Genomic DNA, 24130 nt, shown 5'->3' with positions numbered 1-24130 from the left:
TTACTCAACTTCAACTAATCAACTCGTGATAATTCGGTTAGTAATGTGTTAAGGTTTGTAATTTCTGAGATTTTTTTGAAATTATTTTATGAAATTTTCTGACTGCCTAAGTTTGTTATAAATTAAGTCAAAAAGTGTCTCTCTAACTAAGAAGATTGTTTGACATACAATATTTGAGGTTACAAACATACTGACGTTTACTCAAGGACAAGACTAATATATATAAAATATATAATTTTTCAAAAATTATATAACTTTATGTTATGATGTGATAATAGGTGCGATTAAAATTTATCGCTTAATGGGTACTTAACTAGAAATGTTTCAAATTCAGAAAAAAGTAAGTTGCATTAAAATTTGCAAATGTTTATATATGTTCACATCCTTTTTATTTTGTTTCAGGATTATAAAAATGTTAAAATTAACTTTATTAAAAAACACACTTTTAGTTAACGAAAAATATGCAGCTAGTTTAATTCAGAAGCTCAATTATTCCTTAAAAGTAGATCATGAGGTTTTAGTGGAAGGTCCTATTCAGTTGTTAGAGGAGAAAATAAAGTCAAAAGAACTACAGAATGATCCAGTACAAAGGAGAATAGCATATCAACTTCAAAATTTGTATAAAAATATCAATGGCTATGAACCACCTACTGGAGCCAACATTTTTAGTAAATGGTTTGGTGGGAGTAAAAAAGAAGCTCCAAAGGGATTATATATTTATGGAGCAGTTGGAGGCGGTAAAACAATGTTAATGGATTTATTCTTTGATAGTTGTACAATAGAACAAAAAACTAGAGTGCATTTTAATGCCTTTATGGTAGAAGTTCATAGAAAAATGCATGAATTAAAACAAGAAATAGTGGTAGATTATACACAAAGAAAACCAAAACCTTTTGATCCCATTCCACCAGTTGCTGACAAAATTATACAGAAGTCCTGGTTGATATGTTTTGATGAATTTCAGGTGAGCATTTTATTTTTATAATTAGAAGAACTATCTGCTATTTAATGTAAAGAAAACTTGTTTCAACAAGCACAAGTTGCACACTTGAAAAATTGTTACCTGCTACTTAAATAGTTACATAATATCAAAATCTAATATGACTGGATTAAATAATAAATAAATCTATTTGAATATTATTACAAGTTGATAACAAAATGCACTTGTTATGATATTGAGCCCTAGCTGACTTGGTATGCTGGAGTATCTCACAAAAATTTTCATACACATCTTGTTGATTAGAGTAGTACAGCTTTCTACATGGTCTTATAGATATGTTCATTCAATTTGCTTTTTTATGTTTTCTAGGAGGTTCTGTGAAATGACTCCAATAGAATAGAGAATAATACTTTCCATTCTTGATTGTCTTCTTATTTGAATTTCCAGATCTTTGTATTTGGCGATCTTTTCATTGTATATAACATGCAGATTATTGTTTTGTTTTTAGGTATCGCCACATCAATGAGTGTTGTTTGTCTAGTTACTTTATGAACTAATACGATTTCTGGTCTATTATGTGCTACTGTTTGATTTGTGAGTACAGTTTAGTCCCAATATTGCTGGATGCATTCTCAAACATACTCTCTGGAACATATTGATAATATGGGAGATGGTTGGATTGGTCAGTTCCCAGTTTGATAACTATCTCCTAAGGAATGATCTTTACCAGTTAACTGGAAAAAACAAGCAAAACCTTGCAATATCTAATCCTTAAAAGTTTTGCTCATAAAAAAGATCTGCCATAATTAGTCCTGTTGTTTTAGTCCTTCTTTAATTTAAATAAATTTTATTACAATTATTAAAAATTATATTGTATGAGTGATGCAATAAAATTATCACCTGAATTTAAAAGAAGCAACAAAATAAAAAATTAAATTAAATTAAAATTTGTAGGTACTTTAGTTTTTACAACTACTAAAAGCTTTTTAATTTAGATTAAACTAAAAAGAAAAAGATATTTTGTGTAAACAAACACATCTGAGAGCTAAACTGTTGTCAAACTCGATTGGATGATACTGTGCAAGACCAGTGCAAGGATTGTAGATAGTCGCCCTCTTAGAAACAGGTGTAGATTTATCTACTCTAGTGTTACACTTTTTTTGCTACACTTTTCAAGGAAACAGAGTGATGTAACACTACACCTTGCAAAGGAACAATTTAGTGTAGCACTTGTATTTTTTTAGAACTACCTGCAAATCACTAGAAAAACTTATGCACATTGTAGTTTGGAGTTTAGATAACTAAACCATAATCAAGCTGTGGATCTAACCAGTCTAGCAAATGTATCTACACAATTTTAGTGTAGAAGTTCTTACTGGTACAGCTGATCAATATAACTAGAAACATTTAATTGATAATCAATCAGATTTCCCAAATCTGACTTTCCTCGATTTAGAAGTATTGTCCATTAATAGAGTAAAAATATTGAATTAATTGTTTTTTTTTTCTATGAACAAGCAAAGTAGTTATAGCCACCTACCTACCTACCTACCCTGAAACCATTCTGCTCATCCATAACGATTTCTTTGCAGTACCAATTGATTATACAGTAAACTGTCACATACTGTAAAGATTGAAGACTATATAATAGAAACTTAATTATAAAAATTAATCTAGGACTACTAGGTTTATAAAAATTAAGCTAGGAGGACTAGCTGACTAGGAGCTCTGTGTTCAAGAGCCATGGCCTCACCCTAGAAATAAAAATCAGGCTCCTTAAATATTACATGTACTCAGTGCACGGAGTAGAAACGTGGACATTGAAGGCGGAAACTCTAAACTTGAGGCTTGTGAGCTATGAGTTATACAGAAGGATCCTGAACATGCCCTAGAAACTTATATGGATGACCTCGGAACATTTCCCATCACTTTGACCCCAGTCAGATCATCATCATCTTTGGCTCTACAACCCTGTGTGGATCTTGGTCTGTTCAAGAATTAGTCTCCATTCCCCCTATCTTTCACCCTGGCTTTCCAATTTGTGACCCCTGGATTCCTCAAGTCATCTTCGACTTGAGTTTTAAATCCAGATCTTGGCCTGCCTCTCTTCCTGGTTCCTACTGGCTCTTGATATAATATCTGTTTTTGGGGGTCTCCAGTGTCCATTCTTTCAAGGTGTCCTAGCCACCTTAGTCTATTAATTTTAATAGACCAGATGATGTTGCATTTTTCATAGCATTGATACAACTCAAAATTGTAGCGCCTGCGCCATATCCCGCTTTCTTGTACTCCTCCGTATATGTTCCTAAGTATTCTTCTTTCAAAGTCGCCTAACAGTTCTTCGTCGCTTTTTACCATAGGCCATGTCTCTGACGTGTATGTCAGGAGCCCTGTCAGATAATAAAGATAAATGACAGCCTATCTCGCTCACGAAGACTTTAACCAATCATTTATTTTAACACAATCTTGGGGTGTCAAAAATAAAATAATCAAATGAAGCTTAATTCCGCAATGTATATTGTGTCAAAAGTAATGACAGATCTTCTGTTGCTTTACAGCTGATTGTGGGAAATAATTTTTGTGTTGTGCTAGTAAAAACATGGTGAATTATTGTTTTGTACCGTGTACAAATCATGGAAAAATTACAAAAATGCATAGAATTCCATGGATGATAATAGTAACTTGTCACTGAAACTCAAACTATTTTGTTGTTCTAAATTAATGAACAATAATATTTTATTGATACAATTTTTATATATTGCATTTAGCACATGTTGCTCAAGCAATTTTTCAATGAACTTTTTCAGGTTGTAATTAGGTACAATGTTATAAATATTAGTCAGGAGATCCTGTGGTTTATGATATCATATACCACTGTGAAGTTTACCAGACCTACCCCCACTACCTCTCTTTGCACAAAATATTCCTCTATCAATTCTGTGAGATTCAGTATTTAGCCCGTGCAGGATGGCCTGGTATAAACCTGCTAGTTTTCTTGAATTATTTGTGCATTAAAGTGTTCCTGGATACGGTTGACAATAAGGTGTATATATTAAAAGTAAAGTTCAAAATATATAAAACCATCATATGATCAATAGTAATATATGCCGTAGAAACATGGATCATGACAGAAAAAATAATAAAGATTATTAATACTTTTGAAATAAAGATATAAGGACCCATTTGCGACATGTGGAAAATAAGGTTCAGCCACTAGTTATAGGAATATTATGAAGAACCCTATATAGCAAATTATGCAAAATTACATAGATTGCACTGAGCAAGGGTACTTATAAGAATGGACAATAACAGAACACCAAGTAGAAAACTTAGTGGGACTATGGTGGGACGTCAGCCAGTAGGAAGACCAAGATAGAGGAGTATAGACGAAGTGGGAACCGATGCTAGAGATGTTAAGGGTGGATAACGAGTAGAGCAGCCAAGGAAAGGTAGTTTTGGAGGGGGATGCTGGAGGGTCCAGGGCCCGACTTGGGCTGTAGCTCCATAGGAGATAGAGATCATGTATACAGGTGACATAGCAGTAATATCGAAAAGATGCTATTTTATAGCTTAGGGTCTTTCGCTGAGTTTATAAGGGCTATGACTTTCGATTTGTGTCTCAATTTTGGAATTTGACACGAGTTATAGTCGTTGACCCCATAAGCCAATACCCTAAATCCGATGCGTCAGCACCTGAACTATGATCGACCTGAATATAAAAGTGCAACTTGCGAATTATTGTTTTATTTTCCAATGTGTAATGTATTTCATTTTAATTAATTATTATTCAGTCTGATTTGAAACTTTGTACAGTGAAGTCTGATTTTAATATTGTAACTTTAAGAACGCAATAAAGTTCTCTCGCATTTGTAAATTAAATAATTATTTTTTAAAAATCGTCCCTGAAGGGCAGAAACTATCAGTCACGTCGATCGGCAGTTGTTGGGTAATTTATTTATCACTCCAGGTAATTTTCCATTTTTCATAGTATCCATTGCTTTTTGTGAACTCTGCGATGTTGAAGGAATTTCTCTACAAGTAAAAACTCACTAACTATAATTAATTTTTTTTAATTGTTTTTTAGAATATAATATCTAAGTATGTATGTATTTTTAAGGTAACTGACATCGCCGATGCTATGATATTGAAAAGGTTATTTACCCATTTATTTGAACGGGGTGCTGTGGTAGTTGCTACCAGTAATAGGCCACCAGAGGATCTGTACAAAAACGGTTTACAAAGATCCAATTTTGTGCCTTTCATTGGAATCTTGAAGAAACATTGCGACGAAGCCAATTTAGACTCAGGAATAGATTATAGATTAAAAGCTATCGGGGCAAAAACGAATTATTTCGAAAAATCCAAATATAAACTGGACCCAATTGTACAAATTTTCAAGATTCTTACAGCTAAAGAGAATGATGTGGTTCGTAGTAAAACTTTCACAATTATGGGAAGAAATGTTGATTTCAGGTAAGAATAACTATTGTAAGTAGAAATGCACAAATATGAATAATGGATTTTATGAGGTGTATGCAGGGAACAAAAAATATCTTCAGCATATTATGGTATTTATGTCAAATAAATCAGAAAGTACTAGAAATTTAGTTCCCTAATCCAACCATCTCAGTCAGTTGCTGGACTAATATTCTATTTTCATCCATTTTGGGCTGCAGGTTTTGTGTAATTTTTGATTAGCATATCGATCGGGTATGGTTTCCATTCCTTTGATTATTTAGTCCAACTTTCAGTTGAGTTATACATCCAATCCATTTTTATTTTGTGTCTCTATTAATTGTACCATAAACCTTCGATAAGAATCAGTAATTATATTTATTTACAGTCATCATCACCATTGATGTTCCAGCCTCCGTTGGGCCTTGGCCTGTTCGATATCTCCGCTCCACATAACCCATCTTTCATCTTTCAAGCGTAATGAACCTTACCACGTTAGGTTCTGTGTAAGCTTTATACAGTTTGAAATTGTATTGTCTCCTTCAAATCTATTCCTTCAAATCTATTTTCGCATACACCACTATATATATATATATATATATATATATATATATATATATATATATATATATATATATATATATATATACATCTATATATAATAGATGATATTCAATAAATAGATGAAGTAGCCACCTTCTTTGTCTTTTTACTGTTTACTTTTATGCCGAGAAGTAAACCGTTCATAAAATAAAGTGAGACACATTTGTGTTAATGTTTAAAATCGCATGTTCATCTTCTCGACTCATTTTATTATAATTCGAAATTATCGTTTAAATATGAGTGTATATAAAGATTTGACAAAAAATCTAAGTTGATATTAGTGAGGGTCAGGGTTAAGTAATAAAAAACGTGATTAAAAATACCTAATTATATTAAAATATTTACATAGAATTTTAAAAATGTGTTAAAATATTTTTAATTGATTCTTGATAACCGTCTAATTGAGATATAACCCGGTGTTCTTTGTAAATTTATTAATTTTATGATAATTGCATCATCCAAAGAATGATTAGACTGATTTATTTGTATTGACAGCAAAAACTTTCGTTCCGCTTAACGAGGAAAAAAGCAAAAAATATTTTAGAAGAAAATGTAGTATAGTTACGGCACTGTAGACTAGCGCAAAACTTCATATTGTGTTTGCTGTATTTTGAATAATATTTTTAAAATTAAATAAAGTAATTTTAATATTTATTTATTATTTTTTGATTTTACGATTTTTTCACAATCATCGATTTACAAAGTTTATTTATTTATTTTAACAATTTTTTGTACATGCGAAAGTACATAAAACCGCTGTTGGTTAATATCATTGTTATAGATTTTCATAAAATTAAAAAAGTTTACATGTTTACACGTATAACGAAATTTCCTCGTCGAGTAAGTTGACTCTTCCAACTATTTCGTGTTGCTAATTTCGTGACGGTCGCCTCAGCATTTTACTATAGAGAAAAATGAATACAACACCAGTATAGAACCTTCGCTTCAATAATAATGATAATGATCCCAATAAAATCAGTGAATGAAATAATATTGGTATTTCCCCTTTTTCTATTTTCTGTAATCGGTTACTGTCTGTTTTTAATTCAGATTTTTGCATAATTTTGGCTAATCGGCTACGGTCTGTTCTTTATTTATTTGTAAAATTTGGGCTGCAAGCTATCGCAATAATTGTTTTTTATCTTATCACACTTCGGCTCATTGTATGAGGTTCGTCAACCAATTCTGACTCTTTTCTTTTCCCTTGTTTGATGTACTTGTGTATCCCAACATTTTAGTTTTCATTATGCGATCATCATAAACCCATTTTGATATCTTCACTTCTTGCTATGTATATAACACACAGGCCTGTTAGGACCTTCTTCTTTATGTGCGCATTAACAGGCGGATGAAATGTTTCTCGGTCGGCAGCTAGATAAAACGATTCCAGGATAGTTTTCTACCGACCCAGCGTTTTCCTTCGATTTTGCCCTGAATGATCAACCGGAGTAAGCGATATTTGTAGTATTCTCATTATATAGCCGAAGTGTTGGACCTTTCTTATGTTGATGATATTGATCAATTCTTGATCTTTGTGCATGGTCTCTAGCACACATTCGTAAGATATGTGTGCTGTCCACGGGATTCTGAGCATGCGGCGGTAACACCACAACTCGAATACTTCTAATTTATTTAGATTTTTATTTTTGTTATCCAGGTTTCACATCCATAGAACCAAGCGGACCAGATGCAATACTTTAATACTCTTAGACGTGTGGTCAATGACATACTTTTACTGCACAATACAGAACGCCAGTTAATAAAGTTTTTCCGTGCGAGTTCTATTCTGGTCGAAATTTCCTCGTCACTTTCAACCCTGCAGTCAATCCAGCTACCCAGATATCTAAAGTGTTCCACCCTTTCCAGGATTTAGTTATCTAATCTTAGTACTGAGTCTTCGATATTAATTTTTCCGACCACCATCCATTTTGTTTTTTTTTTTGCGTTGATTCTTAAGCCCTTTTCAGTGCATTCGTTGTTTACAGCATTCAACAGGGTTTGAAGATCTTCTAGACTCTCTGCCATTATTGCGGTGTCATCGGCGTATCTGATGTTAATAATTTCACCACCGATCTTAACACCTTCGCGGCGATTATTTAACGCTATTTCAAAAACTGGTTCAGTGTAGGCATTAAACAACATCGGTGACATCATAGCCATGTCTGACAACACGCTTAATAGAAACTTTAGCTTAAACCTCTTGATTCACCTTAATACAAGCGGTCTGATTGTAGTAACGACTTTTGAGCAATCTAATGTCATACGTGTCCAGACTGACTGAGTCCAAGCATTGAAATAGTAGTTTATGTGGGACTCTATCAAAGGCTTTTTCGAAATATATAAAACATACGTAAATATTTTTTCTAAACTCAATGCTCTTTTGTAAAAATATTCTGAGTACCCATACTGTTTCGGAAACCAAACTGCTTATCACCAGTTAACCCCTCACAAAGTTTATATATGCCACAATGCAATATTTTCATAAACATTTTGAACGTGGGACTCATTAAACTGATATGTCGATAGTCGTTATACTGTCTGGTATTCATTTTCTTGGGAGTAGTTATAAATATTGATTCTAACCAGTTGTCTGGTAATTTACCGTTCCTGTATATCTTGTTAAAGGAGGTGATTATCGCAATACTCTCATCAATAGTTGTAACAATTATGCAGGTATTTCGTAAGGACCAGTATTTCCTTCGTTTCGCTTGGTCGATGGTCTTCTGAGATTAGAATCGGTGGGATAGTATCTCGGTTAGATGTTATTTCTTGGTAGATTCTTTGGTCATCTTTAAATAATTCTATTATGTAATTTTCTCATTCAGTACAGCGCTCTTTAATATCACTTAAAATTCTACCCCCAGAGTCTTGTAATATATTTTGCCTGTAAAAGGACCATAGCTTGACAATTCCCTTCAATGTTCTTCTGCCTCCATTCTCCAGTTTCGAACGTTTTTCTGTTTTAGGTCCTTCTCCACTGAATCGAACTATCTTCTTCTAAGACGTTATATTTTTATATTTACTTCCCAACTCGGCCTCAATTTATTTGCCACCCTTAATCATTTATTTAAAAATATCCTAGCCATCTTAGTCTCGTTGATTTGGCTACTTGAGCTATTGCAAGGTCCCCATATAAATCCATTACCCAGTGTTATTTCTTCTGTAGAAATTTCCTTTTATGACTCTTCCTATAACATTTTTCTTGATAATGTTTTCGCGTACTGCTTAGGAAAACTCTTTGTTTTGTTTTAAATCTCACTTGCATATATCACCGTTGATCTTAGCACTTTCTTACAGATATGTAATTTTACTTTTCTTGAGAAATTTTTGATGTAACGTAAATTAAAACTGGATGGAAAGAAAAGGAGGCCAGATGTTGGGTATTACTGTGGGTAACATAAAAATTAATCCAAGGAGAAGTTTCATCTTGGAATTTAAGTTTAGCGAAGAGTTCCAGATCTAGATACGTTCACTATACAATCGGCACTGAGGTGTTTTGAAGCTTTGGGACGTGGGTCTACAGATCGCTTATTATGAACGGAGGATGGTGAAGTTAGAAAGAATAAAGTGAATCATACTAACTGAAAGAAATTGGACAAAAATTGAACCAAATAAAAAGGAAAAAATATATATATACATATATATATATATATATATATATATATATATATATATATATATTCTTCTTCTTCTTAGTCGTTAACCTGATGCAGGTATCGTGATATCATGAAGTTATTAGCTTATATATATATATATATATATATATATATATATATATATATATATATATATATATATATATATATATATATATATATATATGAACTGGCTATTTAACAAAAGGTCTCAGTTATCTCCTAAACTGCTTCTTTACAAAGCTACACTCGTACCAGTTTGGTCTCACAATGACCTGGATATCCCACTAATCAAGAACATAATAAAGAATCATTCAATAAAATATTAAAATCGCACCACTGATCCCACCAACGAACTGATAAATAATTTATTCACTTAACCACTTGCCAAAATAAGACTGAAGAGAGTATAGTCATAAGACCTACCGCAATAATACTTACAGAACCGTTACTGGACAGTACCTAACTCACGTTAATTTACCAACAGACTATTTACTTATTACTCTGTGTATAGAGTAGATTGTAAACATTCAATGTAACATTAAAAAAAAACTTGTATTTGTAAAAGCCCTTTCTAGATGTAGTAAATTTAGATTGGTTTTCCTGGTAATTAAATCATTCCATGCAATAATTTAGTCAGTCTTAATGCTTAGCGGTCGTAGTTTCTAATGTAGTAATGTAGAAATTTCAAATCGATCACCAGTATCATAGAGTTTCATATTTTCACGTATTCAAAATGTTGGGTCATATCATTGTCCAGATAATAATAAAAAACTAATTGGCTAAGACAAATCAAACTAAATTATTTAAAAAAAAAATAATTTCTTTCTATAATTTCAGGAAAGTGTGCGGAGGTGTATTAGAAACTTCCTTCGAGGAGTTATGTTGCAGACCACTTGGAGCAAACGATTACTTACATTTGACACAATTTTTCCATACGATTATTATAAGAGACGTACCTAGGATAGATCTTAATAAAATGAGATCAGAAGGAAGAAGGTTTATTACGCTTATAGATGCCTTGTATGATAACAAAACGAAGGTAGGAAACAAATGTTTTGTTGTGTTTATTATGTAGGTATGCAACTAACTGACAGTTAACTTCGTACCGGCTTAGAATTAATAAATGTTGTGTTATTAGCTGAGTAATATTAACTTTTATAAATTTAACTTAAAGTAAATTAATTTCAATAAATTTTTTAAAAAAGAGCTAATTCAGGTAGAAAGCAACCGTGCCAACAAATTTTTTGTGTCAAATATTTTCATTGCAGGAACTCGTGATATACTACATTTTTCGTTTTGTTACCAAACGGGAGAATGAACAAAGCGGACACGTGAACATGCTACCTACAATTAAACATGAAGAAAATAACTATTTCCTATATTCAGTCCGCACACAAATAAGAATTGGCTGTATAATTTGTTTATACGTGTATTCATGACGAATGCAAGACGAAGGGAACCTCTTATTTTGTGTCGTACCTTGCTAGCTATTTCTATAACAACTGCATTGTGATCGCTATTTGTGTCTGCTCAGGGTTTGACTGACCTCTGGATTTTTATTATTTATTAATATGTAGTTGATCTGATTTATAACTCGGTGTTCGTCACTGTCAGCAGGGGATCTCCACTTATACAGTGGCGTGGGTGTAGTTTAAAAAGTTTTCACTAGAGAGAGTTGTTGTTCCGTGATGATGATTATTATCTCGACTTTCTGTGTCAGTTTTATGGCCTCTTATAACTCAGTTTAGAATTATTTAAGTGTATTATCTTCTTTATGCTTTATAACGATATTTGTCTGGATGGGAAGTGGGAGATTAAAAGAGAAATAGGAAAATCAGGTGAAAGTGTGTTCATCTTGTAAACTGACGCTCAGGTGTTTTAAAGGACACAACGGTAGCTTTGGGACGTGGAACTATAGATCTGGGATGGGATAGTATATTTAGAAAAAAAATTGGAGCTTGTGAGGTACCAATGAAAATGACAAAATTCGGAACTAAAAGAAAAGGGGGAAATAAAGTGCGCCACCTAGTCTTTAGCGAGGAACGAGGAAAACTCGACACTTGACCTATGAGAAGATTGGTGTAAGAAAGATTTAAAAAAATGACAGATAGGCTAAAGCTAAACCTAAAAGTTATAATAGAATGTCAACACATTAGCAAAATAGACAGAAATCAAAGAAGGCAAATAGCAAAAATGAAAAATGTACTTAACTTTAGACAAATCAGGTTGTAAACAAATATTCCCAAAAATTAGATGGAATACCTTTATTACTAGGGAAAGCTGAAATTTGAATTTAAATAGCAAAATTTAGCAAAAATACTTTGACATTACCTCAGTTACAGCATAATTATTACGATATTATCGGTATTATAACTTAATATCTAATTAAAAAAATAACTATAGCTGAACAAAAAGTATTACTGAACATACAAACATTTGAATATATTACTGAACATATTACTGAACATACATTGGCTAAAATAATTCTGGGAATTGTTTTAGCCAATATCTGTAACAATTGCTTACATTCCCGTAAGGATGAATTTGTATTAGCTGCAAAATATCCCAGGATATCTATTTGTAAGTCTTCATTATCGACGTGGGTCTTGGGCTTGCTTTACTTATCAACTGACCAAGTTCAACAAACATTTTACAGTTTTATGGTTTAGTCGAGTCTTCTCAGGATACCTATCTCTCAGTAAAAACACGACAAGTCCTGGATACTATTCTTTTACACTCACCGTAAATTATAATTAAATTTAAAAAATCATCATTTTTTGTATATCCTAAATGAGTGAATGTTAATTTGTTAAGAAAATTAGACAAATTATTATAATAACTTTCACCCAACGGCATACAACAAGGTTGCTATTAAACATTAACAATAACTGACATTTGTCAGAATATTCCATAGGCTACTTGATAAATAATTTTTTTGTGACAAAAATATATAAAGTTAATTTATTTGAAAACTGCAAGAGATAGGTATAGGAAATACTAATACAGATCGATAGTGAGAAACGTATTCTTCTTAAATAATGAATCACATACAGTGTCCCATTTGAAAACAAAACAATTAAGCGAAAATGTATGATGCCGGTTTTATGCCAATTTTGACAGTACCCTGTATAATGAAAAACGTAACTTTTTACACTGCAAACAATAAAGCTGTATGTGGTTAATAAGTTACCAAGGAATTTGACCTTTTATTCAAATTATATTAGATGATATTGAACTTTATATATACATGATAAAAAAGTGTAATTTTCATATAAAAACCATTAAACTCAAAAACGGTTTACAATAGGTATAGGGAAGTATTAACAAAAAATGAAAAAAGTGTTCAAATAACGTGAATATTTCTAAAATTAAAAAATATACATGGTGTCCCACCTGTATAACCGAAAGTAGCAAATAGATGAAAATATTTTCATTAAACAGTTCACTCTTCAAAACCCTTTCTATCTAATTTGCATAATTCAGTTACCCTTAATTCTCGAGATATTTCTAATTGGCCATTTATCTGGCGCACCCTGTATAGTGACTGGAGGAGAGAAAGAAAAAATAAATTAGATAACCAGATTTAAGTTAAAGCAGCGAGCAGAATACAACAACAAATGGAGTTAAGGTATCTTAGCATAATTGTTACGAGAAAGTAACACCAGGTATTTTATTTTAAATTTAACATCCGCTCCACTTCCTTGTTACCAGAATATAAAGTTGTTTTGTGTTGTACAAAGTATTGAAAAAATACTCAGGAGTATTTTTACAAATTTTAAGTATGCTATCCATGGCTTAATTGTCTAAAACTGACAGTTCACTATAATTTTTTGTATATAAACTTACTAAATAGTTAAAATGAATTTTACTGTTGATGAAATGGTAGATAATATCTATGATCTAGATATTGGGGGAATGCAAGAATTAATAATGAACGGTTTCCTGAGAGGTGACAACCTACAAGAGCAAGCTTTGAAAGATTTAAGGATCGGTTTAACCGCACTGGTTCCATTATGTATGAAAAACACGAACGAACAGAAAGTACTGTGACAGAAGAAAACGAAATAAATGTGTTGCTGGTTGTTACTGAAAATCCACGTATAAGTATACAGAGTATTTCCAAAGAAAAAGAATTAACTTCTCTTTACAAAGAATTCTAACAAAAAACAGAATGCATTCTTATCGTATTCAATTGCACCAATAATTAATTCAGGAAGATTTTGAATCAACCGAGAGATTTCTTCGATAATGTACTATTTGGAGATAATACGTTTTATAAAAACGGTTCTGTTAATAGGCATAACTTTCATTATTATGCCGCAACTAATCCATACCACATAGTTACAGTCACACTAAGTATTGTTGATAATCATGTCGTGGGACCATACTTTTTTTAAAGAAAATCTAAATGGTGGAAATCATGTTTTTGCGTGCGGTGCTCCTGTTCACCATAATGCATTGATTCAAGGTGATCTTGACGATCAGTTTCCTGTTAGATTGATTGGAAGAAATGAACCAGTAGCGTGGCTACCCAGATCACCAGAATTTAATATAATAAACTCATTTTTTGGGGTTACGTTAAGAATGAAGTTTATAAAATACCTCCAACAACAAGAGATGAGATAAAAGATAGAATACGAAATGTATTTTGAAGTGTTGGTGTACAAATGCTTCATAATGTAATGACTTATTCAATGACCGTTTTCAGGCGTGCATAAATGTTTTAGATCATTTTGAAAACCTTATATATTACATATTAAAAATATTTTATTAAATTGTTTTTAAGTATTTAGTTTTTAATTTTTCCATAAATGTTGTATTTGTTGTTTTTTTTTTTGTAAAATTTATTAATAATAAACTATTTTTCTTTTTTTATTTGTTATATTGTTAAATTGATTACCGGATTAATAATCAGTTATGGTAAACTGTCAGTTTTAGACAATTTAGTCATGGCTTACTTAAAATTTGTAAAAATTTAGACACCTCATTAATAATTTGTTTTGAAAAATGAAAATATCTTAAAAACTAATAAATTCAGACATAGGGAATATTAAATAAAAATTGAAGTATGGTAATGGTACTTTTCGATAGTGACATTAAATACAGAGTGTTCTATTTAAAATTACTGAGAAAATAATTTACTTGTGTTTTGACTCACCCTGTATTCGATAAAAAGAATTATAGAATTAAGTGACATATTTTGTCTCCTCAAACGTGATTCTCAACATTCATTAGTTTCCTTCCTCCCTAAATTATTCGTTTTCTTGTTTTTTTAACAATTTCCCATTCTGCTCTAAGAAATTCTTTAGAAATATTGTGAGCCCTTATTTAATGTTTTTTTTTAATGTCATTTTACATTTATAGGTGATCCTTTCAGCGGATGCCCCTCTAAAAGAACTATTTTACGTACCGACTGTAGCCCCTGATGAAATTAGAGACGAAGACAGAATGTTGATGGACGATTTAAAAATGGGAGAAAAGGATTTAACCGCAAATATTTTTACGGGAGCGGAAGAAATATTTGCCTTTGATCGAACGTTATCGCGCTTAAGTGAAATGCAAAGCGAAGATTATTGGGGCAAGAAAAAATGATCTCTGGCTTAAGTACTTAATTTTTAATTTAAGAAATATAGTTACCACTAATCACAGACATTAATTAATTCCACACCTAAGTAACGGATCGTTAACTTTGGCAACGACTGAAATATTGTTAATAACTTCTTTTTGATTAACTTTAGTAAATTTATTTGGGATTTTCTATTTAATTACTTATTCTGTAAGCGATTCAATATTATTATGATTATGTTATTATCATTATATAATAAGAAATAAATAAGAAAAATCTAGAACGACAAAGGCATTAGAAATACCTAGCGAGCCGTCAAAGTTAACCCTTAGTTAAGTATGAAATTAACGAACGTTTGTGAAACCGGTTATAGGATGTTCAAATTAATTTTACTTAAAAGACAATTTAATTTCATTCCATTTAGCTTATGGCCAAATTTTAAAACAACACACTGGGTATAATAATATTTTACTAATCGTAGGCTTGAAAGAACAGAAAACTAGAAGAGCAGAAAACTAGGATATATGTTTTGTAAAACTCACATATTTTTCATTATGGAGATATTACCATTACATATAAACAGTTGCTATCTAATAGTTAAATCAAAGAATCTAAATTCTTTAAGTGTTTTGTCCTCCAAGTACTGGCGACCAGTTGGTCTTTACTTTATCTGCAGCACATCTAAATAGTGTTGTGGTATTCAAAACGTCTATTTCTTTGTTTAGATGGTGTAAATCTGCCTCATTGGTCACTCTATCCATCCAAAATATTCTCAACTTTGTATGCCCATATCTCGAAAGCCTCTATTCTGTTACATATTGTTGCAGTGAGTTTCCATGCTTCCATTCCACAGCAGAATGCTGAAGACATAACAACGTAAAAACCGAATTCTTAAGGGAATTCTTAGGGCTCTGTTGGTTAATGTGTGAGATAAGTCACACTTTTTATTTATCCAACAGCCCAAATATTTGTATGATTGTACTCTCTCCACCAATTCTCGATCTATCCTGATTTCAGTTAGATTTTTGTTAATTTGTATTCATTAACTTTCAAATCCAGTTGTTTACTAAGGCCTGTTCCCTCCTATAGAAGTATCTGTAAAGCATCTCGATTCGTTGCTAGCAACACTGTGTCATCAGCATATCTTAAGTTGTTAATGACTACTCCGTTGGCAATTATACTTTTCGGTCTATCTGCTACAGCTTCCCCGAAAATCTTTTCTGCATATAAATTAAACAAAAGCGGAGAGAGTACACATCCCTGTCAACCTCCTCTCATAATAGGAACTTCTTCGGACATCTGACCTTTAATTCTAATTAGAATTGAAATTAAAGAATATAACAAGGTACAGTAAATATAGCAAACAACATTGGTTAAATAAATTGCTTCAGTAAAGCAGTGGGGAACGTAAGTCTACCTTAATAGAGATCGATTATCCGGATAAGCTACACATATAGTATGTACAATTGTTAGTTACTAACATTTCGAGGGCATAAGGATACTATGTATAATAAAACTAAATAATAATTTGATGAAGTATTTTGTAAAAATTTCTGCGATTTCATTATATACTATCAACATTACTCTCCCTAATAAGAGTCATAGTGAATCTGTGATATTACCAAAGAAAGAGAGAGAGAGAGATAGAGAGAGGAAGAGAGAGTTTATTATTACAGTCATAAGTTTCTAATTACTGGTTTCACTTCACTTTCTTTGTCTGTATACACCTCCCTATCTAAGTAGTAAATCTTAATTCTAATCAAATAAGATCATTTTTGCCACTTATCCGTTCGTAATGTGATCAAATTTTTCTTTGTCCATACTTTTATTATAGCCTAGTTTGAACATAACACTATTTTGGGCTACGTTGCTTTTAACAGTAGCCCAAGTCACATCGATGAGATGCACAGTCCCTGCTCATATTTATTAGACTCTGGTCTAGCTTAGCAAATTCTGGGTTTTTAACTGTACTTGACATTTTTTAATTTCATGGAAGGTGTAAACTATTCGTCGAATGTGGTGAGCATATGACGGTGAATCTGTGATCCTTGATATTCCTATACGTTTCTTCCTAGGAGTAGAAAATTTGACTTCTTTGTAACGAAGTTAGACCTTCTTGAATATGACACTGAACAAATGTTCAGCTTCAAATTGTAAGTCAGTGGGAGGAGTCAAAAACATTTAGTAAGTTTGACTAAAATACGAAAAACACAAATTCAATTATTGGTACCCTTAAAAGTATACTTTTTTAAATGGGAGAAAAGAAGATCAATCGAAAGAACACATATGTAACTCTAACTTCATGTTTTTTTAGTTTTTTAAATTCTTTAAAGATATTTGTAGGAACTGGAGCTATATATGATGATGAAAATAAAGCTGTTTGGTTATCTGTCCGGGCTTATGAATGTTAGTTGTTTAGGTTCTGGGTTATTCATGACCTGTAAGTTATCTTGTAGATGTTCGTTTTGTGTACGGATAAGATTTTCTACCGAATTGACGTTGGTTTCGAGTGTCTTTTCTCTAGGTTAGCTTTGAACGAATTACATTTTTTGAAGAGATTAAATTAATTAAATTATTATTATACCAGATTTAGCCATACGGCTGACACTCCCTCTAAGGGGAAAATTCACTCATCGTATCATAAGGATTGAGCTCTGGTGGGACTCATTCCATGTTATCGAGCTCTAGGTGACAAGGTCTGCTGGAGTATCTCCCAAAAATTTTCGTACACATCTGGACGTTGAGAGCAGTACAGCTTTCTGCATGGTATTGTAGAGATGTTCATTCAGGCCCAGCTTTTTTATGTTTTCTAGGAGGTTCTTCGGAATGACTCCAGTAGTAGAGAGAATAATGGGTATTGTCTGGGTACTTTCCATTCTCCAGTGTCTTAGTATTTTAAATTTCCAGATTCCTGTACTTGGCGATCTTTTCGTTCTGTTTAACACGAAGATTATTGCTGTTGGGTATCGCCACATCAATTAGTGTTTCTTGTCTCTTTAGTTTATTAACTAATATGAGATTTGGTCTATTATGTTCCGCTGGTCTGTGAGCACAGTGCGGTCCCAGTATAGCTTGTAGTTATCATTCTCAAGTATACTTTCAAGAACGTATTAACAATATGGGAGATGGTTTGTTTGGAGAAGTCCCAGTTTGATGTCTATCTCTTGATGAAGGATCTTTCCTACTGAGTTGTGCCGTTCCTTATATTCAGTTGCAGGTAATTTTTGGTTGGTATAACCTGATCCTGAATGGCGATTAATGAACCTTCTGTTTCAGGGAACATCTTTCCTGGTGTCAGCCAATAGTTCGACGCTATATTGTCGACATTGTCTTGACTAAGCTCATTGAGATGTCGCCCGTGTAGAGGTTTACCCGTCCAGGTGCGCATTTTTTCGTCCTTAGTAAGATGGTTTATGCGCATTTCTGGTTCCCTCAGATTGATCGGTGTTGTATCATCTACAGCACAAATCGTACGATGTTGAGTAGATGTCCCAGCCTGCACCTTAAAATCAGTTCCTAAATTAGTAATGTATTTTTCTAGTTACTCACTTATATCCATAAGTTCTCGTCCTCCTAAATACCGCGGTAATGTCGTTCTTTCTACTGCACTTCGAGGATGATGTTTTTGTGCCTTTGTGAGGTGTGTTCGTATTTTTCGCTGAAAATTTTCTATATCCGTTTTTGTCCACTTAACAATACCAAATGAGTAGCTAAGCCCGGAACATGCATAGGTGTGTATTTTTTCCGAGGTATTTATACATACCATTTTCGCCCATGCCCTCAATGTTCTGGCCGTTTTGCATATCGAATCCACCATGCTGAACCTTTCCTTTGATTATATTTAAGACACGGTACTTGTCAAGGCCGAAATGCATACTAATATCAGTAGGGAAATTTTCCATTGTTTTCAGCATCTGATCCAGGTGGCTTCGAGTGGAAGCCAATAGTTTTAAATCATCTATATACAATAGATGATTAAGCTTTGCCTCAACAGTAGCGTTATTTTTGATGCTAAAACCTGTGTCAGTTGAGTTCAGTAGCTGGGATAGGGGGTTTATTGCTAGAGAAAACCACAGTGGACTCAACGAGGCTCCTTGAAATAGGCCCCGGTTGATTGCAATATTTTCAGTTTCAATATTGTTTTCACTAGGTATTTGGAGGTGAATTTTTGTCTTCCAATCTGACATTATATGTTTTAAAAAGGTCACTTTATATATTTTTAATATATCTATAAGCCATTCATGCAGCACTGAATCAAACGCTTTCTTGTAGTTGATGAAAGCAGTAAAGAGATTCCTTTTTTTGCTATATGCTTGGTTAGAAATGACGATGATAAGTTGTTCTTTGCAACCCATGGAACCCTTAGCGTATCCTTTCTGTTGAGGCTCTATGATACTGTTGCACAGTGTTGGTAGATACACGCTACACAGGATGTGACCAATTTATACAGAGTTGGAAGACAAGTAATTGGGCGATACTTGGTTGGACCTTGGGTGCCATTTTGATATTTTTGTATTAAATAAGTTGTTCCCTGGGTTAGGAAAGATGGTATTTCCTGCGGATTAGAAATATTGTGATTAATTAATGCTGATAAGCACTCATGAATACTCCAGAACTTCTTAAGCCAGAAGTTCTGAACGCTGTCTGGCCCAGGAGATTTCAGTTCTGAAGCTCTTTGATAATATTTGAATCTTCTTCAGTAGTAAAGGGTTCGTAGGGTGCAGTAACGTAGTGTTGGCAGCATTGGTGTTAAGAGCAGCTGGTGTGGAAAGTTGATTTCCCCAAAACAAATGGATTTCTTCTTTGCTTGGGTACGATTTATTATTAAATTAATTAAATTATTATTATTATTATTAATTAAATTAAATGATAATGTCGGAAAAGTAAATCGTTCCAAAATTAATTATTGTCGGCGTACTTACTATGGCGTACTTGGGTTAATTGTAAAATTTTTTAGTCGACTAACGTCGTTCGAAGGAATTCTATGCGTTGTACATTTTTGTATATTTTACTGTGTTGGATACAAAAATAATAAACACAGATTAGCGTACTATGACTGTAATTGAAATCACATTTAAAAAATTAATTCTTTTGTTTTACTATTTTGTATAACACTAGCAAAAAACAGCTCATAGAGGCGCCTGCCTGCAATCCCTTGCGGGCCCATTATCACCGGCCCTGCCTTTGCGGTCACCTTCCAACTATGTCGCCCATTGTGCATCCTAGTCTATAAGAGTTTTGCCCGCTATCATTCTCTAAGTTTTTATCTCAGCCGATCTTAATGTGATTTTGGTTAGATTTGTATCAGACATTTTTCTCAAGTAATTATGGCATCGTAAATGTTTTTCCCTTTGTCTCTTCTTTAACTATCTGCATTAGTATATAATTTATTTAATTATTGTTTTAACATTTTTTGTAAGCATATTGATTAACTGTTTTTGCATTTTTAACTCACGATTAAGATAAAATTACATTGGAATGAAATTAAATTAAAATTGTAACTTATTGTTGATTTATATTGTATAGTATATATTACGTTATTAGAGAAATGTTTATATTTTTTGTTTATTGTTAAGAATTCGTGTTGATACTAAAAAAACATTGTCAGATACTTATAGCACAAATTATTTATTTTTGGAACTTGTATTAGTTAATTATTTTTACCAAGTTTTACTAGTGATAATTTTCGCACTAACTTATTTTATTTGTCCATCGAGTAATTATCAGTATTTTGTATATTTTTATCCGTTGAAATGTATTTTTATTAGACGTAATAAATTATTGTTTTACAATAGATGTTTATTAATTCCTTTAATGGACTAAACTCGGACAAGATATTGAAGACGGTGACACATAAATTTGCAGGGATTGCAAATTGGCATATCTAGCGAGTGTCAATAGCGTACTGTAGTGCACAGTGAGCGTGTGTGATTTTTGATACGATATTATAGTGAATAGTGGAAAGTTTCCACTGGAAACTCGTAGATATAAATATATTTCGTTATTTAGAGGTGAGTACATAAAACGGTTAGCTGTGAAATTTAGATTTATTGATTTGTCATAGGTACTTCTTATCTTAAATGAAATCATGAAATGACAAGTAACGCATTAAACGCAGTGTAAAATTTAATACTTACAAAACTATTAAGACTTAGATGTCTAATAAAAAAAAATCAAGAATTAATTAGTATATTGTAATAAAGCAAAACCATTACATAATACTTGATTTTTAATCGAAAATTCAGTAATTAATTATTGTATTATCATTTTTTTTTTAATTAAGAAAATTTCGAAAAAAATATATAACGGGGGTCGGCAAATGATTTTAAAAAGGGTCCGGATACTGTTGAAAACTTTTATCGTCATATTTAAGTTAAGGTAAGAAATATTGTTCATTGTGTCCTTTCAATTTTTGTTCAAGTTTACTGGGTAATAAACCAACATTCAATAATAAAAATACTTTGACATTGTTTAATACAGAAGTTAAAACATGTAATAAATAATAAAATTCGGCAATATTAATGAGAGTATATTTTCGTCTTTATAGAAATAAAAATGGATGCAGCTGCTGGCGCAAGTACCACAAAATCTCATCGGCACAAAACACTCTCAAAAGCTGAGAAACAAATCGTGTGGAAAGTGTGTCGACTTAAGAAAACACATCCTACAATGGAAGCTGTACATCGCTGTTTGATTTTAACAGAACGACTAAGAACAGTTTTACATAAGTTGAATTTTCGGTATATGAAACGGTCTCGGCAATCAATTCTAATAGATAAAGACGAAATTGTATCATGGCGACGAAGATATCTGCGCACTAGCAGGGATTATCGTGTTTCTAAAAAAAAATGTATTATCTTGATAAAACTTGGATTAACATTCTGCAAAACAGTGCTCTCGTTTTTGTATCAAAGAAAACTGGCGACTATCATGAGGACATGGACGCTGCATGCTTTGAAAAATGGTTCGAAAACGTTCTTCAGCATATCGAACCTAATTCAGTGGTAGTATTAGACAATGCATCGTACCATAGCCGACTTGTTGAACGAATTCCTACTATGAGTGACAGAAAAGCAGTATTACAAAATTGGTTAAGGGAAAAATCCATTCAATACGGCGAGGATATGGTTAGAATGGAGCTAATGACTATTATTAGACAATATCGTGGTACATATCGTCAACATGTAATAGATACAATGGCTAGACTTCATGGCATTACCGTCTTAAGACTACCACCTTATCATTCCGAATTAAACCCAATAGAATTAATTTCGGCACAAATGAAAGGATATGTAGCTCGGGAAAATGTCACTTTTAAAATTAGTCATGTCCAGCGCCTCTTGCAAGCTAGTTTGGACAATATACATTCAACTGATTGGACGAATGCGATAAGTCATGTTATTAAAGTAGAAGCCGATATGTGGAGGTTGGACGCCACGGTGGATAACGTTATTGAGCCTGTGATAATACATTTAGGATCAAATGATTCAGACAGTTCTGCAGATTGCAGAATCAATGAAGTAAGATGATTTGCTAAATTAGGAGTACATATCTTCTTCTTCTTTTTTGTAGACTTGACTGTCTGTTTTTTTAATGTGCCTCCAGTCATTCCATCGTTCTCATAGTTTTCACACTGATCGTCTTCCTATTGGGTAACCGTCTCTCGCCGTCATTACTACTCTATTTATTGTCATTCAGTTTATGTAATCGTTCCATTCTATTTTTTATCCAGTTATTAATGTTGCCACCTTGTATATCCGTCGTATATCTGCGCTTCTATCCCTAACCCATAATGTCTTACCATCGATTTATCCAAAGGTTTTTATCTCTGCTGTTTCTAGCATTCTTTACGTCCTCTCTGTATCAGGTCGTGTTTCTGTCGCGTATGTAATGATTCGTCGGCTGACTCTTTTGTAAATTATGCCTTTATCATCCATACTGTTTCGAGCTTTCCATAGCTAGATAGACGAGGTACATACGTGCTTTTAAAATTAATTAAAACAGTCGCATTTACCAGTGTTGTGAAAAAAACTTATTACTCTTATAGTAATACAATCTCATTTTGATTCGTCTTCTTAGTCAGAAACAGACTCTGAATGAATATTGCATTGTGGATTAGGCCTATTGGAGACACCACATAAAAATAAAAGGCACAGATAACTTTACCTCATGGGTGGTGTGGAAACAAGATAATTAGAGAGGTTTTAACTGCACCTCCTGAGATTATGAAAAAGTTGGTTCAGTTATGATTAATTGATTAGTTCTGCAAACACTAAAGATTTTATTGAGTAAATTCATGAAACAAAATTATAATTACAAAAAAAATCACAAATTCGGTTGCCTCTAAACTGGAGTCATTTTATCTTAAAGTTATTAGTTTCTTACGTGGTTTAGTTGACTTTGGATATACTACAACAATATGTTTATAAAAATTAGTATTTTAAAAATTGTAACCGCACTCTATGTATAGTAAGTAATCAATAGGTCTAAATTAGATAAGTGACTGCTTCTTCTGGTGCTTATCCGTTACGAATGTTGGCAATCATTCTGGCAATGATAATCTTATTAGCTGCTGCCTTGAAAAGTCCTCTAGTGGATGTCGCAAACCAGGTCCTCAAATTCTTGAGCCAAGATATTCTTCTTCTTCCGACGCCTCTTTTACCATTCACCTTTCCCTGCAAAATGCATTTTAACAGGTTATATTTTGTTTCATTTCTTGTGATGTGTCCGAAATATTCTCATTTTCTTCTTTGCACCGTGCACATTATTTCCTTCTCTTTATTAAGTTTTTGGAGTATTTTGGCATTTGATATTTTGTCCATCCATGATATCTTAAGAATTCTTCTATATGTCCACATTTCGAACGCTTCCAGTCTCTTCGTTGTTGCTTCCGTTAGAGTCCAAGACTCTACTCCATATAATAAGATG

General features: G+C 32.7%; 2 protein-coding genes across 2 annotated transcripts; both read left to right on the top strand.

Moving 5' to 3' along the window:
* Positions 1–200: 200 nt before the first annotated feature.
* On the top strand, positions 201–16443 carry LOC140443738 (putative ATPase N2B). The gene is made up of 5 exons (XM_072535147.1): positions 201–340; positions 403–964; positions 5058–5413; positions 10474–10675; positions 15001–16443. Exons 2-5 carry the CDS (start codon positions 413–415, stop codon positions 15226–15228), a joined length of 1338 nt encoding a protein of 445 aa, XP_072391248.1. The 5' UTR covers positions 201–340; positions 403–412; the 3' UTR covers positions 15229–16443.
* Positions 16444–22050: 5607 nt separating this feature from the next.
* On the top strand, positions 22051–22731 carry LOC140444563 (uncharacterized). Its single transcript, XM_072536325.1, has one exon. It carries the CDS (start codon positions 22051–22053, stop codon positions 22729–22731), a length of 681 nt encoding a protein of 226 aa, XP_072392426.1.
* The last annotated feature ends 1399 nt before the right edge of the window (positions 22732–24130 follow it).

Source organism: Diabrotica undecimpunctata, chromosome 6, assembly GCF_040954645.1.
Source record: "Diabrotica undecimpunctata isolate CICGRU chromosome 6, icDiaUnde3, whole genome shotgun sequence".
NCBI lineage: Eukaryota > Metazoa > Arthropoda > Insecta > Coleoptera > Chrysomelidae > Diabrotica > Diabrotica undecimpunctata.
This window is presented reverse-complemented; position numbering and strand designations above follow the sequence as displayed.

Coding starts and splice junctions, on each gene's coding strand:
- LOC140443738 (XM_072535147.1), top strand. CDS start 413: ATGTTAAAATTAACTTTATTAAAAAACACACTTTTAGTTAACGAAAAA. Junction 5,414..10,473: donor GGAAGAAATGTTGATTTCAG/GTAAGAATAACT, acceptor CTATAATTTCAG/GAAAGTGTGCGGAGGTGTAT. Junction 10,676..15,000: donor TGTATGATAACAAAACGAAG/GTAGGAAACAAA, acceptor TTACATTTATAG/GTGATCCTTTCAGCGGATGC.
- LOC140444563 (XM_072536325.1), top strand. CDS start 22,051: ATGTATTATCTTGATAAAACTTGGATTAACATTCTGCAAAACAGTGCT.